At 33.0% G+C, this 16,598-nt stretch overlaps 2 protein-coding genes across 2 annotated transcripts; one reads left to right on the top strand and one right to left on the bottom strand.

Annotated features, from left to right (window-relative positions):
• Positions 1-371: 371 nt before the first annotated feature.
• TRIADDRAFT_26283 (uncharacterized protein) lies at positions 372-9,142 on the top strand (the record flags this gene model as incomplete). Its single annotated transcript, XM_002113588.1, has 36 exons — positions 372-662; positions 1,117-1,185; positions 1,344-1,505; positions 1,716-1,785; positions 2,321-2,424; positions 2,565-2,627; positions 2,695-2,779; positions 3,192-3,340; positions 3,423-3,530; positions 3,626-3,733; positions 3,853-3,919; positions 4,010-4,083; positions 4,164-4,235; positions 4,325-4,384; positions 4,476-4,540; positions 4,630-4,702; positions 4,826-5,029; positions 5,127-5,216; positions 5,250-5,424; positions 5,562-5,624; positions 5,779-5,879; positions 5,996-6,145; positions 6,256-6,303; positions 6,443-6,524; positions 6,641-6,874; positions 6,984-7,032; positions 7,124-7,310; positions 7,400-7,489; positions 7,582-7,680; positions 7,778-7,871; positions 7,959-8,048; positions 8,215-8,284; positions 8,387-8,465; positions 8,557-8,670; positions 8,764-8,928; positions 9,044-9,142. Coding segments are annotated over 36 exons (3,903 nt in total), but the record flags the coding sequence as incomplete, so codon positions are not given.
• Positions 9,143-10,327: 1,185 nt separating this feature from the next.
• Positions 10,328-12,202, bottom strand: TRIADDRAFT_57241 (uncharacterized protein; the record flags this gene model as incomplete). Its single annotated transcript, XM_002113232.1, has 7 exons — positions 10,328-10,384; positions 10,528-10,654; positions 10,818-10,991; positions 11,114-11,283; positions 11,607-11,795; positions 11,896-11,989; positions 12,114-12,202. 7 exons carry the CDS (start codon positions 12,200-12,202, stop codon positions 10,328-10,330), a joined length of 900 nt encoding a protein of 299 aa, XP_002113268.1.
• Positions 12,203-16,598: the final 4,396 nt, after the last annotated feature.

Here is a 16,598-nt window from a genome sequence, read left to right as displayed (position 1 = left end):
AAGAGCTAACCAAATTCAAAATCACTAATACTGCAATAGTTGGTAAAATCATGGATAAGAACAAAGATAATTGGAAGTAAGATACACATGTTGTGAAGAAGTATCCATTGTCGTTAGCATACTTGCCCATACGGACAAATATTGCTATATATAATGTAGGATTAGCATTATTATTATTTTTATCATGCAATTACACATCATTTAAGAGTACATCATAGTAGCAAGGTTGTATGAGTACTAACTCACATATGTCTCTTATACCAAAACGATTTTATATAATTTACTGCCCATTATTACTGCTTCTTTACCTACGGTTAATAACCTAATTCTGTTTGGTATCCAGGCAGCCTACTGGCAGCGCCATTGTTGCTCCTTATTATCGCGCAAGTTTTTTTTCCAAATTGACTTATTGGTGGTTAAATCCATTAGTTCAGCTAGCTAGAAAAAGAAAGTTAAACTTTGATGATATTTGGCAAGTTCCTTATTCTGATGCTTTTCAAGCAAACAATGAAATCTTTCAAAAATTATGGAAACACGAGTTAAAAGTCCATGGTAGACAGAAAGCTTCTATCGGGCGTGTCTTAGTTAAAGCTATCAGAAAGCGTTTACTTTTTACCGTTCTTTTTTACTGTTTGGTTGTAGCCCTCCAGGTGACCAGTTCTGTAAGTAATATAGATAGTATCAATGAAAATTACTATAGAAATTAACTATTACTTTGACTGTAATACAGTACAACAAATTATATGATTATATATATACCAATATACGCATGTATATTTTATTATCGGGAACTTACTGTACAGTATACTTAAAGCAGCAACTGTACGACTAAAGTAGGGCTCATCCATGAAATTGGAACAAATGTTCTTAATTAAATACAGCATGGACTGTTAGAAATCAATCTGTACATTCTAGTTTATAGTGATTTCAGTTAATCACAGCTGTTCACTACATAATTGGTCACGACTGCATTGTAGCCGAGCACCAGATATATACGAGTATATAGGTGTATGCCATCTTGGTACCGTTACGATTTAAATTGCATAATCGGTATGACTACTTCTTTATTTTCAAGCTTATATTAATAATGCTATAATATTTTAAAAATTTTTCAAGTTATTGGTTCAACAGTTAGTCAGTTATTCAACATCAACTTCTTCTTCTGTCCAAATGGGTATCATATTGGTAAGTATTTTACCGAGCAGTAGTTGTGAAACCTTTACTAGTGCAATTCGAATATAGTACTGTATACCGCATTTCCATATACCGCTTAGAAGCATTATATAATTTATATTTTACTACAATATGCGTACACCTAATGGACATAGTATTTTGCATTGTAGGTATTGAGTATGTTCGCCTCTGAAGCTGTTATATCCATGATCTTACCAGTTTTCTGGTATTATAGTATAAGAACAGGGATCAAAATTCGATCTATGGTCTTTGGATTTGTCTTCAGTAAAATAATAAAATTAAAGTCGGTCAATTCTAGTTCCGTGGGTCAGGTTTGTGAAAAACAATTTTATAGTATATCAAACATCTATGATATAGCGTTAAGTACCCGGCACTATATAGGTGTATAACATATGTAGTTATCAATTGTGCTTTAAATTTACCTGACATTAATGTACAAATTACTGGCTACAGTTCAGATTTGCAATAGTTAAGTAGCAGCAAATATGCAGAAGTAATTGAAATTATTTTTCTTTTAATAGTTGATTAATCTCTGCGCCAACGATGCCCAGCGTATCTTTGAATCAGCTGCGATGCTTGGAATATGCTTGGGTAATTTTTATAACGATTTAATGCAATTGATTTCAATTTACTGTAGGGGATTTATTACCCGGATGTTAGCAACATAAATACTTTAATTTTTATAGAGTCCTGGTCAATTTCTTTGTCTAACTTTACGCGTAAACTCGTTATTGCTGTGATTTTAAATTTATGGAATAATTTTACCCTTGTCTTCAACGTCACATGTAATATATTTACAATAGACTGTGGAGTGGGGACTTGATATCACGAGCATAGGATATACTAATAAACATAGTAAGATAAAGTTATATATGTGAAAAGTTGTTAAATAAGTAGACCAAATATATACGGTATTTTAGCTCAGATAGCTTTGCATAAGGAATCTGCTTGATTCATGAATGTTATCCTTATATTTCGTCTAGTTATGTTACATACGTAGTAAAAGGTACTTTAAAATATCATCCTACTGACAATCCATAATAATTCCATTTACTAGAACTGGCTTACAATTTTTCTTGGTATATGACTGCGAATGTAACATATATAATTATACCTTTTATTTTAGCTATCCCAATAACTATGATTTCAGTATTTGCCGTCATGATTTACTTAATTGGACCGGTTTCTCTGGTAGCAGCATTAATCTTTCTAATTTTCTATGGAGTTATGGTAATGTGGTTTACGCAATTGATCCAATATGATGAAATACTATTTTGTTCACGTTTTTGATCGCTGTACTGTTGTGATCGTAAAATCACTTGGTAAATTTTTCGAACATCTTGTAAACTTTTAATATTTTATTTAATTAGGCAATAATGGCAAAAGCAATCAAACAACTACGTAAAAAATCAATTGTATCTACCGACCGCCGCGTATGTTTATGAAGAACTCGTACATGTATTATCTACATTTCTATTTTATTAAATTTTATTTTCGTAGGTTCGGCAATTGAATGAAATGTTACGTTGCATTAAATTGATCAAGCTCTTCGCCTGGGAGAATCACTTTGAAGCTGTCCTAAATAGTAATGATTTAAACCATTAAACGCGTATTTGCATTGGATAGTTTGTGTTTTGTATTAACATAACTTTATCGAATTACTTAAGCATCAAAGCAATGTCGAACTCATTGTATCCAACTCCTAGCTGTATAAGGAAATACACGTCTTATATATACTATCCCTAAATACATATTATCTATATAATACCATATTAGGCTAAAGTGCTGTATTTAAATACTGATGGTAGCAGTACGTATTAATTATGTATATGCATACGCGTATAAATGGATGTATGTCCAATTAATTATCCTATGACTACAAAACTACACATTAAAACTACACATTAGTTACAATATGTAGATTGCAATAACGCTATGCACTACTATTTGATAAGCTCGATCTTTAAATCTTTAATTAAAAATTTTGCTTACACAAGGGTTACGAATGAAGGAAAGAGCTCATCTTGAGAAAGTGTCTTATATCCAAAGTTTTAATATCTCCTATCTGACTTTAGTGCCAACTATATCATCTATAGTCTTATTTACAGTTAGTGCTTTATCGGGCATCAATATTGGCATAGCAGAGGTAAATAATAAATCTGCCATGAACAAATATTGTATTGACAACTACTAATTCACTCGACTTAACTATTTTATCATGAACTTAGGTATATACTTGTATTGCGCTACTTAATGTTTTGCGTATTGTCATAAGTATATTTCCTCTAATGATAAGACAATGGATGGAGTCCGTTGTGGCTGTAAAACGAATGAAGGTGTGTTGCTGTAAATTGTCCCTATTGAACATCTTTTAAATAATGGGTGTGACTAGCTCTGGTTTGTATTTAATTTTGCTGTCATTAATATTTAGGAACTGCTTTTAATGGAAGAAGTAAAGCCAAGAATGGATATACCGGTAGGAATACATAATGCTATTGCAATGGAAAGAGCATCATTTAGCTGGAAATTGGTAAACGAAGTGGCTACATAAGATGGGCTATGTTAATCAATGTTATTGTAAGACTTAAAAAATTTTTTTTTTAAGATTAAAATTTTACCCGTATGCAATTTCTTTAACTACTTAGGATAATCAACAAGATGATAACAAGACCAGCTGTAACTACTTCAATTTTAAACTATACATTAGATTTTTATTTAGCCTTGCGTATCAGCATTATAGATAGATGATAAATAACTATATATAGTAATTTTGACTGGAGATTTTACCAGTGATTTGTTTTTCTCATCGACTAAGTAAAACATACAGAATTTATCCTGAAGGATATTAATTTAACCCTTAAGAAGGTATCATTAATAAAGATGAAATTTGTTGGTTAATAGTAGATATAGAGTAGATGTAAGGGTTCTATAGTTTATCGTTAAATTTTACTGATGTTATTGCTTGATAGGGCCAATTAATTGGTGTTTGTGGGCGCATTGGCAGTGGAAAATCATCGCTAATTTCTGCTATTTTAGGAGAAGTATACATTCTTATCTATCAACTTTTTCAGTAACATCTTTATAAATTTTGCGAAGTAATTAATTTATAGTTTAATTTATATTTGTTTAGATGAATCAGTTATCAGGCAATGTAGCATTAGAAGATTCAATCGCCCTAGTATCGCAACAAGTTTGTGTTCTTTTAAAGCAGTCTAATTCTAAAATTTTAATCAAGTGTTAAGGCTATGGTAAATTTAAATTATTTCTTCTCATGAAATCAGGCTTGGATATTCAATGCTACATTAAAGGAAAATGTAGTTTTTGGTTCTGACTTCGATAAAAATAGGTAATTTCAGTTTTTATCTAAAAATATTGAAGATTGAAGAAAATTTACTAGAAGGGGGCAAGTTTATGTAATTGGTAAAATATTGTTAGATATTTGCAAGCTATGACGTGTTGCGTATTAATGGATGACTTAACTACACTACCTAACGGGGACGAAACTTTGGTTGGTAATTTATTAGCTAAATAGAATTTCAACGAAAATAAGCCAATATTTACTGCAAGAAACTATAGAATATTTTAAAATTTAGCTGAGAGTATCTGAAGTAAAACTAAATTTGCAATTTAGATTGGTGATAGAGGCATTAATCTAAGTGGTGGCCAAAAGCAACGTGTTAGCCTAGCTAGAGCAGTTTACGCAGAGAAAGAAATTTATTTACTAGATGATCCTCTCAGCGCTGTTGATGTGGATGTTGGTAAACATATCTTCAATTGGTGTATTAGAGGCGTACTGAAAGGGAAATCCATTTTATTTATAACACACCAATTGCAAGTAGATAAAAATTTCCTGATTTTTAAATTATAAAATTTTTTCGCATCTATCAATTTGATTTTGATCCGAGTTTATGGCGAAAATTCTTCAATTCTAGTATTTACGCTGGTGCGATTCTGTTATAATGATGCAAGACGGTCAAATTGTCGCTCATGATAATCACGAAGATTTGCTAGCTAATTCCAAAGTTAGGATCCATATCCTTATACATACTCAATAGAATGATTGCCTCAATGGCTGCATATTATTTCAACTATTAAATTTATCAACTCTTGATGAAAAGGTATATAACGACTTTATCAGCAATTTAAAAGACGAGGAAGAAAAAAATGCGATTGAAGATGCAAAGAAAATCAAGACTACTATTCCGCGCAACGAAACAGTACAGGTGAATGGTGAGTATAAGTAAAGGATCATTGTTATCTTATAGTAGAAACCTATTTTAAGATAAAACTAATTTAAATTTGTGATCATTTCTAAGGTTATGAACTACTTAATTAGACTTATTGTTACCATGTAGATAGCGAAAAAGAAAATGAAGAATCTAGCGCAGTTACATGCAAAACGATTTCAAGTTACTTTGATGCCACTGGAGGTAAAAATTAATTAGCAAATTTCTTTCAGGTGATTCAAAAATATATACGTAGCTGGGAGTAAGAATAACTTTAATACGTATGGCATCGTGTATAATAATCAACTGAGAGTCTATAACTTGATGTAATGTTATCAATTGCTGTATTGGCTTGCAGGAAAATTCGTAGTTTTATTAGTTATCTTTGTTTATGGAACTGGGGTAGCTATGCGGGTATTTTCAGACTGGTGGCTTTCACAGTGGATCAGTAACGGCTTCGTAAGTATATTTCGTGTTACTAATTTGAAGTAATTCAATTGACTATTGTAATTACGTACAACTAATGAGTCTCACGTAAGATATTAAAAACTCTCTAAATATTCTACGCATTCCAGGGTAACAATGACAGTCAAACAAATCAAAGCTTAGGCCTATATACAAACTCTAATCATTCAACATTCTTTAATACTAATGCAACCATTTATGGGTCTTCTGCCTTGGCAATAATGCTAGCGTATGCTATACGTGCTTTTATAATCTCCAAAGTTAGTTTACTAAATTTTGTTTTCTAACATAAAATTTGATATATTGGAATTCTTCAGACTGAATCTATTCTGAAAGCTATCTACGATTCTCTGCACAATATGTAATCTAGGTTACTCTTCGAGCTTCTTCTGAGTTATGTGCAAAGGCATTGTATAAGGTAAAGTTTGAAGGTGTATCAGGTTTAAATGTAGATCTTCATAAATATATAATATATACTGTGCATAATTGATGTATTTTAATAACTTCTGCTATTATACAATAATATATATGAATACTACATATACTTCTACATCTAGATTATTAGATGCCCTATGAGTTTCTTCGATACTACTCCTAGTGGTAGAATCCTCAATCGATTTTCTAGAGATATTGATGAAAGTAATTCATATTAAAACAAAACATTACATGTGGTGTTTTCATCATATCAGTCTGATATCTCCTCAATTTTCTAACAATATATATATATATATATATATACATTTATGACTTTTTAGTTGACACACAACTCCCGATGTTTATTGATAATGGGCTATTGTTGATATTAACAATACTAGCATCGCTAATAATCATAGTGGTATCATATCCATGGGCAATTCTTGCAATTATCCCTTTGATGATAGCGATAGGGTTAATTGCTGTTATATTCAATCAAGTTTTAAGAGAGTTGAAGAGACTTGATAATATTAGCCGTTCTCCAGTTCTGTCACACTTAACGGCAACTGTTGAAGGTAATGATGATACATTATTAACTATTACGGTAGGTAAATCTAAAAGTATAGATAGCGCTCCTTTTCTCATTTATCTACTTTAAATTCCCATTTGAACTCAATAAATTAGGGTTATCAGTCATCCATGCTCATAATAAATCTCAAGAATACCTTGCAAAGTGAGAAAAATCATTGCAATAGTTTTATGATCGATAACTGTGTGATTACTCAGTATCAAAGTTACTTTAATATGTATTCCTTCATGGATAGATTTGAAAAGCTGCTAAATAAGAACACATCCTGTTTTATGGCTTTCTGTTATTTAAACCGGTGGTTTGCTCAACGAATTAACTGGATCGTGGTTGGTCTTGTGACTGTATGCTCAGCTCTAGTGGTTATCGAACGTGGTCTTACTTCTTCCGCTTATTCGGGCCTCGCACTAGTATACGTTTTGCAAGTAAGCCATTTTCAGCCTTTTCAGTTAGAATAATTTCGTGTAATATTTTAGAATGAATCGTAGTTTATGGCTAAACATTTTCTTTATAGATAAAAGGTCTTCTACAGTTTTCAATAAGAAATATTCTGCAAGTAAGCGCCAGGTTAACTGCTGTTGAACGATTGCGAGAGTATTCTAAGGTATCCTCTTCACTCGCGTACACGTATATTGATATACGAGTAAAATAGCCGATCGACTCTAAATTTAAATTTGATCGAATAAATCTTTATAGGAGTTGCCAATAGAAAACCAACTTAATAATGATTACCAAGTGAAGGTTTCTGTAGATAAAAAGTGGGCATTAGATCATGGCAAAATTGAATTCGCCGATGTCCAGGCAGGTTTAGCTATGTGTAAATATGTCGAATTTTAATTGAATGTCTATGCATTTTATCGCTTGTTAACAGCATGTTACATGATAACGCTAGATGCGATATCGTCCTGGTCTTCCTGTAGTATTGAACCTCAGCTTTACGATAAATCCTGGTGAAAGAATTGGAATTGTAGGAAGGACCGGAAGTGGTGCTGTGCCATAGATCTAGTATATTAGCTACTATGTATTTTTATTTCGTAGAGATTAATAATTTTTCTTTACTGCCGGTACGTTAGGAAAAACTTCAATAGGTACTTGCCTGTTTCGTCTTGTAGAAATATGTAGTGGTTCAATTTTGATTGATAATCGGGATATAAAATCTATAGGTAAATGCATTAATTTACGTAAGAAGAACAATTGGAAATGATTACAAATATTCAACCATCTTTACCACATTTATCATATAGTTTGTTTTTACACAGATCTAGTAATATCAATGAATTACTTTTCGCTTTAAAGATAAACATGCTATATGAAATCGTTTTCTAACAGATATTTACAGCCTGCGATCTAATATGGCTATGATTCCACAAGATCCATATTTATTTGAAGGCACTGTCAGGTATAAAAATGTATCACAATACCAGTATTTCTGGTTAATTTTAATTCATTCGAATGAAAAAGATGCATATAAAAATGCTGTGCATATTTTAATCAACTGTAGAAAAAATCTTGATCCACTTGATTATTACGAAGACGAAAAATTATGGGCTACTCTTGAAAAAGTACAGCTTAAAGAGAAGGTACGGTTTTAAGTACTGAAGTGAAATATTTTCTACTACCTTACTTGTAAATAACAAGAATTTGAAAATTATATTTTATATAAATTATTAGATCGCCAATGAGCCTGATCAATTACAGAAAATTGTTCAAGCTAACGGAACAAACTTTTCAATGGGAGAAAGACAACTGCTATGTTTAGCTAGAGCTCTATTAAAAGAATCGAAGGTAACGTTGCATAGTTATTTTTAATTATTCATTTACCTTTACGATCAGATTTTGCGCTATCGCTTGACAATGTTGCCTTTATAATCTTTACAGATTTTATTATTAGATGAAGCTACAGCATATATGGATACTAGAACGGATGAGATTATGCAACAAAATTTAAGGAAAGAATTTAGTCACAGTACGGTACTAATAATAGCCCATAGGCTTAATACGATTCAGTCGTGCGACAAAATTATGGTGCTGCATGACGGAAAGGTGAAGATTTTTTAATTTAAGTTTATTGCCATACAGGGTCTGATAATTTTCTATATTCGGTATTATTGGAATTAACATGATAATAACTATTTTGTATTTCATCACGTAACGACAGATTATCGAATTCGATACTCCGTCTAAGTTAATGGAAAATCCCAGATCGGTATTCAAAGGAATGGTTGCGAAAGGAGGAATTGATTACGCATTCGAATGAAAGAATGAGACTAGATACACTCGTATATATGCAGAACCCTTCATGATAGAATTAACACGTTTTTATGTACGCATACTACACTAGATATCGAAGTGTAAATTTAGGAACCATTTGAACATATTTAGTCTTTAAGAAGTAGTTGAAATCGAATATTTGTCAACACAACGTTTCATTATGAAAAGATTTTGATTTGAATGTTATATTCGGATATATCTGGCATGAAGTAATGTTTTCAGAGATGTAAAATTTTTAACGCCACTGGTAGCACTTGTGTTAAAATGAAAGAAACTTCCGTTATATTGAAATAGATATGTTCGCATATACCAATACAGGCATGCATCAGTAGCCCTTCTAAAATGCATATTGAAAAGTATAGTATAAAACAGATTTTGTAGAGAAGTCTATATCTTCTTTCTTCGAAGATCTAGTGTTTTAGTAAGAAATGACGAGGCTAAAAAATGAATTTTTCATCAGTGACAAAAATAAAATTCTAATGATGCATGTGGTACTGAAAGTGTTGTATTATGTAGAATTTTTATCTCTTAAGCCAATATGTACGTACACTGTAGCACTTTTTAATGAATCTTGTCATAATTAAATGGCCAGAAGTTTTCTTTTTGTTCGATATGTTCAGTGATTGTAAGAGTAACTTCTAATATTCTGCACTAGCGTTAACCCACATTGCTGCACGAAGTTGATTACAGTATGCTGCCAAGGTTGAGCTCCTCTAGTGCCCAGATATAAAACATTTTTGATGCCACTCCATGACAGCTCTTATAGGCAGTTGCTGCACTGCCATTATATCAGCGAAGACAGTGTCTTCATTTAGATTACAACCATATAATGTACACTGTACGATGACACTATGAAATAATCGGTAAATTATTTTACTTCATCAAAGAGCTTATACATGCTAAATCAATCCATGCTTTCTACACTAAGAAATAAATATATGCACTTGTATAGTCCGGTGAAAAATTGGACAATTTTTCAAGTTCGATTACAAGTTGATATTTATAGAACATATGTACGTTCGTGTTTGAGATCGAATAGTTGTATCCATTCAAGATCATATTTACAGTCTTTTATTGGGTTACTAGATAAATTTGCAGTTGAAATAGACAAAAAATTTTCTGGTACACGTAATATTCACACCCGTAAGAATATTATATTGAAACTGACATCTCATGTTATTACAAATGCATCGCTTATTAGACTTATCATACCATTCGGAGATAAGTGCTAATTTTAATGATAATAATTAATGAGTTAAAATGCACTTTAACAGTACAATAAATGAGTTAGACTTTCTGTGGAAATACAAAAATCTAATTTTCAAATTAATTGTAGATTATCTTCTAATTGGAATCTACTGTGTTGGATACCTCGCTGTCAGGCTCTTGCGTAGCAGTACGAGTGGTGTTTTCTTCTAACTCAAACATACTGTCATTCATCCAGGTGAACATTGTGTCATCATTGAGGTCCTTTTCTCCACATAGAAACTTTGCAAAGCTAATATAGTTAATAAAAACGTATCATTAATGGGCATTCTTTTTTAACGAAATGTACGTTGTTACAAGATGCAGATAAGAAAAAATTACGGAAGTAGGAGGATAATGATTATTTTATAAATTCAGGACCTAAGCCAGACTGATACTAATCGGCCAGTTCCTACCTCTTCGGATCTTTGAGCTTGCTAATAAGTTCCCACGAATTACATTCAGAACTTAAGCAATATCGACGAAGATCCAATAGGGCATTATCAGTAGCAATTTTACCTTCTATTTCATATTCTGCCTCCGTTAATAAACGTCGTGGCTCAGGTACCGTGTATCTCGGTAAATATTTTCTAGCAAACAGACCATAAAGCATTAAAATGAGCCATCATTATCTGCAATTTTAATCTTTAAACTAAGTCAAAAAGGGTTAGTAAAAATCATGACAAATGAAAAAGGTTATATTGTTGCTGACCTAAGTATGCTAAAACCATTCAAAACGCTCATGAAGAGACTATATATATCGTGATGCCATTTCATCACACAACAAGCTACTACAATACCCACGCCCATTCTTTCAGAATAAGATGCGTTATAGATGAGAACTAGACCCAATAACTGAATGATCCACTTAAGAATATCTCTCTGTAATCATTTTAACAATTAGAAAAAATATCTTCAACAAGTCATTAGGAAATGGCTATTGTGGCAAATTCGTAATAGCAACATCACTATTGATTAAGGTAATTTAAAGCGTACAATCTACTGTCAATTTGATCAAACTTACTGCGCGTAGTAGTAAATAAGAAGATATCAATATCTATTCTGCTTCTAGAAATGCATTAATACATAATATTGAAACTATACTGAATACGACATTTTCCTTAATTTAGTATACATTTTGTATCCCGATTATATAGATATACCTATTTACAAGCTTCTGCTATCACAATAACAGATTTGCTTACCTTCCGATCAACTTTAGGGGGCTCATATAGGTAGCAAACAAAGAAACTAATAATTCCAGCGACTCCAAGGTATATCACCAGTGGTCGCCAATAATAATTTATTATCAGCGGAAAATTTAATACGACTTGTTCCGTAAAATAGGCTAAGCCAAAAAATCCACTGACAAGTACTAACCGCGATAAGTTTTTCTGATCACAGAGTAAGAAACGTTACTAGTAGCTTATCAAGTTACTAAATTATCACCTCAAGATAGTTAAAACAGCATTAGTTTGACAAGATTTTCCTAACCTGAGGAACGTATCCACTTAAATAATGAACAATAATCAGTAAAGCAATCAGGATGCCGCAGGATATACCAATTAAATAATAGAAAAATCGATTCCTATAAAGTGATAAGTTTATTTGTATTACTTGCTTAGTAAAACGAGTTTTAATTAGAAATGTTAAGAGAATAGAAAGGGATGTTATGCTATGCTACTAGGATAGAAGATGGTTGGTTTTCTTACTTGCATAAAATTTCAGCTGTTAATAAGAACGTTATGCCAGTAATCATCAAGGCGATGGAATTCCAAGTAATTGCTACAGCGTTGACCATGGTAACAAAAAATCAAGAAAGCATTACAAATTTCAGATTTAGCTTCAAGGAAAGTTAGTACTTCTTTTGGTGTGTTTTGTATTAATAACTCGGTTTTTGGTATCCTTTACTAACACCGTGCTGTTCAACGTCTATAAACCTTGACCAATCTTATAGATTAATTAAGAGGTATCAATCTTAATACAACAAAAATATTCCACATCCATGTCATGCTGTATTGTATAATGGTCAACAGTTTCGTTTCTGATTAGCATTCAGCAGCAGTAAAAATAGTTCCTTTTACTGTCACTATGCTGCCCATCTATTATTAACCAGTAATTTACAGGCTCTAACAGACCATACAGATTTGCTAAAGATGTAGTATACGATTTCACTAGAAAACAATCGATCTCATTTGGAGGTGTGACTGTAGTTGTTCAAGCTGCATTAATCCGAACTATAGTAAATTGGAGTTGATCTAAGTTTGCGGTCCTAACTTAATCCGGTTTACTACTACATCAAAGTTCACTTCTTGTAGAAAATGAACTAGTAGTAGAATGATAAATCATACAAAGCAAGAGCAATAAGCAATAGTGTGATCATAATCGAGCGATGGGATATTTTAACGATTTGTAAAAATATATCGAAAGCACATTACAAACTACAAGTTTCATAAAATTACTGTTGCCCATTTCATTGCAGTAATGTCATGTTCTACTTAGTCCGTATTATGACAGAACGAATTAACTATAAATACCTAAGCCTAATATTATGGAGATCATGGCGAAAAATTGTTCTTGAGCTTATCGGCGTATTGATTAATTATACTAAACAGATTGGGATCGCACAGCAGAGTTATAGTGAGATCATCGTCATCAAATACTGTAGATCATTAGCCAGTTTTTGAAGGAAATTAAACTTCTTTCATTCAGGACTCTGTGGTGGTTAACTTGGTGGTAATAAGTAGTAGATGTTAACAGATTGTATTATTTATTACAAGTGCTATGCACAACGCTACAGTACTGTACAGTAGTCTGTACTGCACTAATAAGATATAAGTTATAATGATTACTAATGATAACGATGGAATATAATGATAATTGAAAATTCCAATTAATTGATTATGTTACGATTTAGGCCCTAATCAAGCATCCTGGCATAAACGTATTGTACGAGAATCAGGATTAGATATTTAATTAAGGTAAATTATACTGTACAGTAGTAGCCCATGATGATGATCCATAATGAAATCATTATGCACACTATGTTATAAAAGGTAAAAGGATGCGAAAAGGTACAGTACATAGTTTGCACTCCTGCACCATGTTAAAGGTCTACACTGGGAAGTCTTAATTTAAGTTATGGAACCGGATGAAACTAATTTGATTGCACCGTTCCCGTGATCTAGTCAGTATGACGGTAACCAAATTGATTGTAAAAATTTAAATCTCAATATATGTAGAGAAAATATTCGTTAATCTTCTGTAAAACATTTTACGATTGATGTTGGCAGATGTTTAAAAGGGCTTGTATCTATCACGCTTAAAAGTAGGGTAATGACTCATTAACAACTACATTCATCTACATGATTAGGTTTTAACCTTAGGATCTTTATACTGGCATTCACTAAATTTGAGATTATGAACTACAGTATGCAGGTAGTATTTGCCCATTTTAAAATTGATTGTGGATATACATTACTAAAAAAGGCCTGAATCGATCATCATCCCAAACTTCTAGCCGCAATATCATCCATATATGAGATATGAATTTCATGTCATGGATCTTTCACGCTCATTTACTCATTACTGACAGAGACTTATCTTCTTTCGAGTAGTCCCTGTCATCATTACAGTAGACGGGATATTCTCAACAGTGCAAATGGGATTCACACATCTTGTGATGGATGTTCACATCAGTATACGTAGAGTGACGGTAGAGTAGCTCGCTTTTATCCATCTACGTGATGTGATTTTTAATATCTTGGATGCATAGGTTTACGAGTTTAGCGAAATATAGGATTTGAGGTTATCAACTGGGTAGATAATATTCGTCCATTTTTACGTCCGATTGTTAATTGTTGATCGATGTAGCCTTTAATTAAAGACAGTTAACGTTATCATTCGTGTCCGTCCTTCATTTACGCCATTTGATCTTACTACCATAGATCATTATGTTGATATACTGCTAAATGCGATATCATGAACTTGATGAGCAAATGGTATTCGTACTGTACCTTTACGATCGATTTATTCATTACTAAGAATGTTTGTATTTCCTATCCTAAGCCTATAACGATGTAGAAGCTTATCATCCAACGGATGCGATGATGAGCAATTTTAATGTTGGGATGTTGATGAGAATCTTTTGGATTTGAGATTGTGCGACTAATATGCGTACGTAAACGATTTATCATCAAGAGATTATTGAAAAGATTGACAGCTAATAATAATTTCTACCAACATTATCTTTCTACAAGGTACAGAATAGTTTAATTATCCTGATATTTGGCTACGAAGGATACCCAATGGATGGTTGATGATCCAATATATATTATAATATTACAATACGGCAATCAATTTGCTATTTGGCATTTGATTTTTTGGCTGATTTGTCTTACCGTCTAGCATGCTGATCGCCATCGTTGAGCTCTTCAAGTAGCGAATCTTCAGCGATATTGAATTTCTAATATTAGTCTCTACTATTACTGAACCAATAACTTCGTTATGCCAATACCAAACTCAGTAAACCGCCATGTTCCAATTTGAAAGTCTGCTCAATCTTGTAGAATTTTCTGCCGATGACGTAGTTCGACTAATTAGGGCGGTGCATTCTTAACATGCTCGAAGTTGTCCAGCTGTGACTTAATCCCCGTGAGCTAATCCATACATAACCATAGTACAGCAGTAGTGATTTGGACTAGCATACTGCAAGAGATCACCTCGGATTCTTTGTCCTGTATTACCTTGCTTGTTCTGGTCTGTCTGTAGCTCATCCGTCGTCACTGGATTGATATATAGAGTTGATCTCAATCGTAGAGAATTTTGCTTCCGTTTAAGGTCCTAGTAGCAGTTTGATATCGAATTTATCGATCTTGAAAGATTTCCAAATGTTGAAGATTTATTCGCCGATTGTTCCATTCTCCATAGTTGAAGTTTCCCATACAGAATCATAGTTGGTGATGAGTGCTTTAGACTAGCATACTGCGGATTTATTCTTAAATCACCTTGATCAAATGACACCTTTGTAATAATATACTACCTTGTTTGACCAGTATTGACCAGGGACCTGAGCGTAAAAGTACTGTACGCATGCGTACCTTGTTGCTGTGCTCTGTATGACATCTTGCGTATTCCCTTCCTTGTTTGACAAGGGCCTGAGCGTAAAAGTTCTATACGCATGCGTAGCTTGTTGCTGTGCTCCGTATGACATCTTGCGTATTTCCTTCCTTGTTTGATAGGGACCTAAGCGTAAAAGTACTGTACGCATGCGTATCCATTTACTGTGCTCCGTATGACATCTTGCGTATTCCTTTGCTTGTTTGACAGTGTAGTAGTGATAGAAATCTATTGTAGCTCCATTGCTTCGATTAGGGTTCGTTTACGCATGCTTGTTATAGTTATAGAAATCTATTCTAAATTAACTCGGCGCTTAGATTTGATTCGTTTACGCATGCTTGTAGTAGTTATAGAAATCCTTTCTAATCTTGGCGCTTCGATTAGGATTCGTTTACGCATGCTTATAGTAGCTATAGAAATCTATTCTGATCTCGGCTCTTTGATTAGGTTCGTTTACGCATGCTTGTAGTAGTGATAGAGGTCTATCCTGATCTTGGCGCTTTGATAAGGATTCGTTTACGCATGCTTGTAGTAGTTATGGAATCCTTGATTGATTATGGTTGATAAACATAACTCTTAGCGTACGGCAGTTAAATTTGGTATTGATAGAGACATTATACTGTAGGGTATAGTGTAGTACAATAAGTACATTATTACAAAGGTGTCATTTGATCAAGGTGGTTTCTTTCTTCTACTATGGAGAATGGAACTATCGGCGAATAAATCTTCAACATTTGGAAATCTTTCAAAATCGATGAATTCGATATCAAACTGCTTCTATGACCTTAAAAAAGGACACTGCTGTACCAGGGACAAAAAAGTTGAGATGTTTCCCTGGCTGCACTGTATTAGACTTGGGCACATTCCAGTCCGGTCTAGTCCTAGTCCTACCGTATGCTGTACTGTGTACAGTACAGCAGACTGTAGAAAGGAATGACAATCGTGTTTGATCGTGTTGCCGCCGATGTCAACAACATCGATTTAGTGCTGTTATAGCCTTGAGTGATATAGGACTTACTATTACCATCTCGCTATTTCTAATGTTGTGTATTGATATTCGACGAGCATAAAACTGTTCA

The sequence above is a fragment of the Trichoplax adhaerens genome, genomic scaffold (genome assembly GCF_000150275.1).
Source record: "Trichoplax adhaerens TRIADscaffold_6 genomic scaffold, whole genome shotgun sequence".
In the NCBI taxonomy this organism is placed as follows: Eukaryota; Metazoa; Placozoa; class Uniplacotomia; order Trichoplacea; family Trichoplacidae; genus Trichoplax; species Trichoplax adhaerens.
Note: the sequence above shows the minus strand (reverse complement) of the source record. Positions and strands in the feature narration are given on the sequence as shown.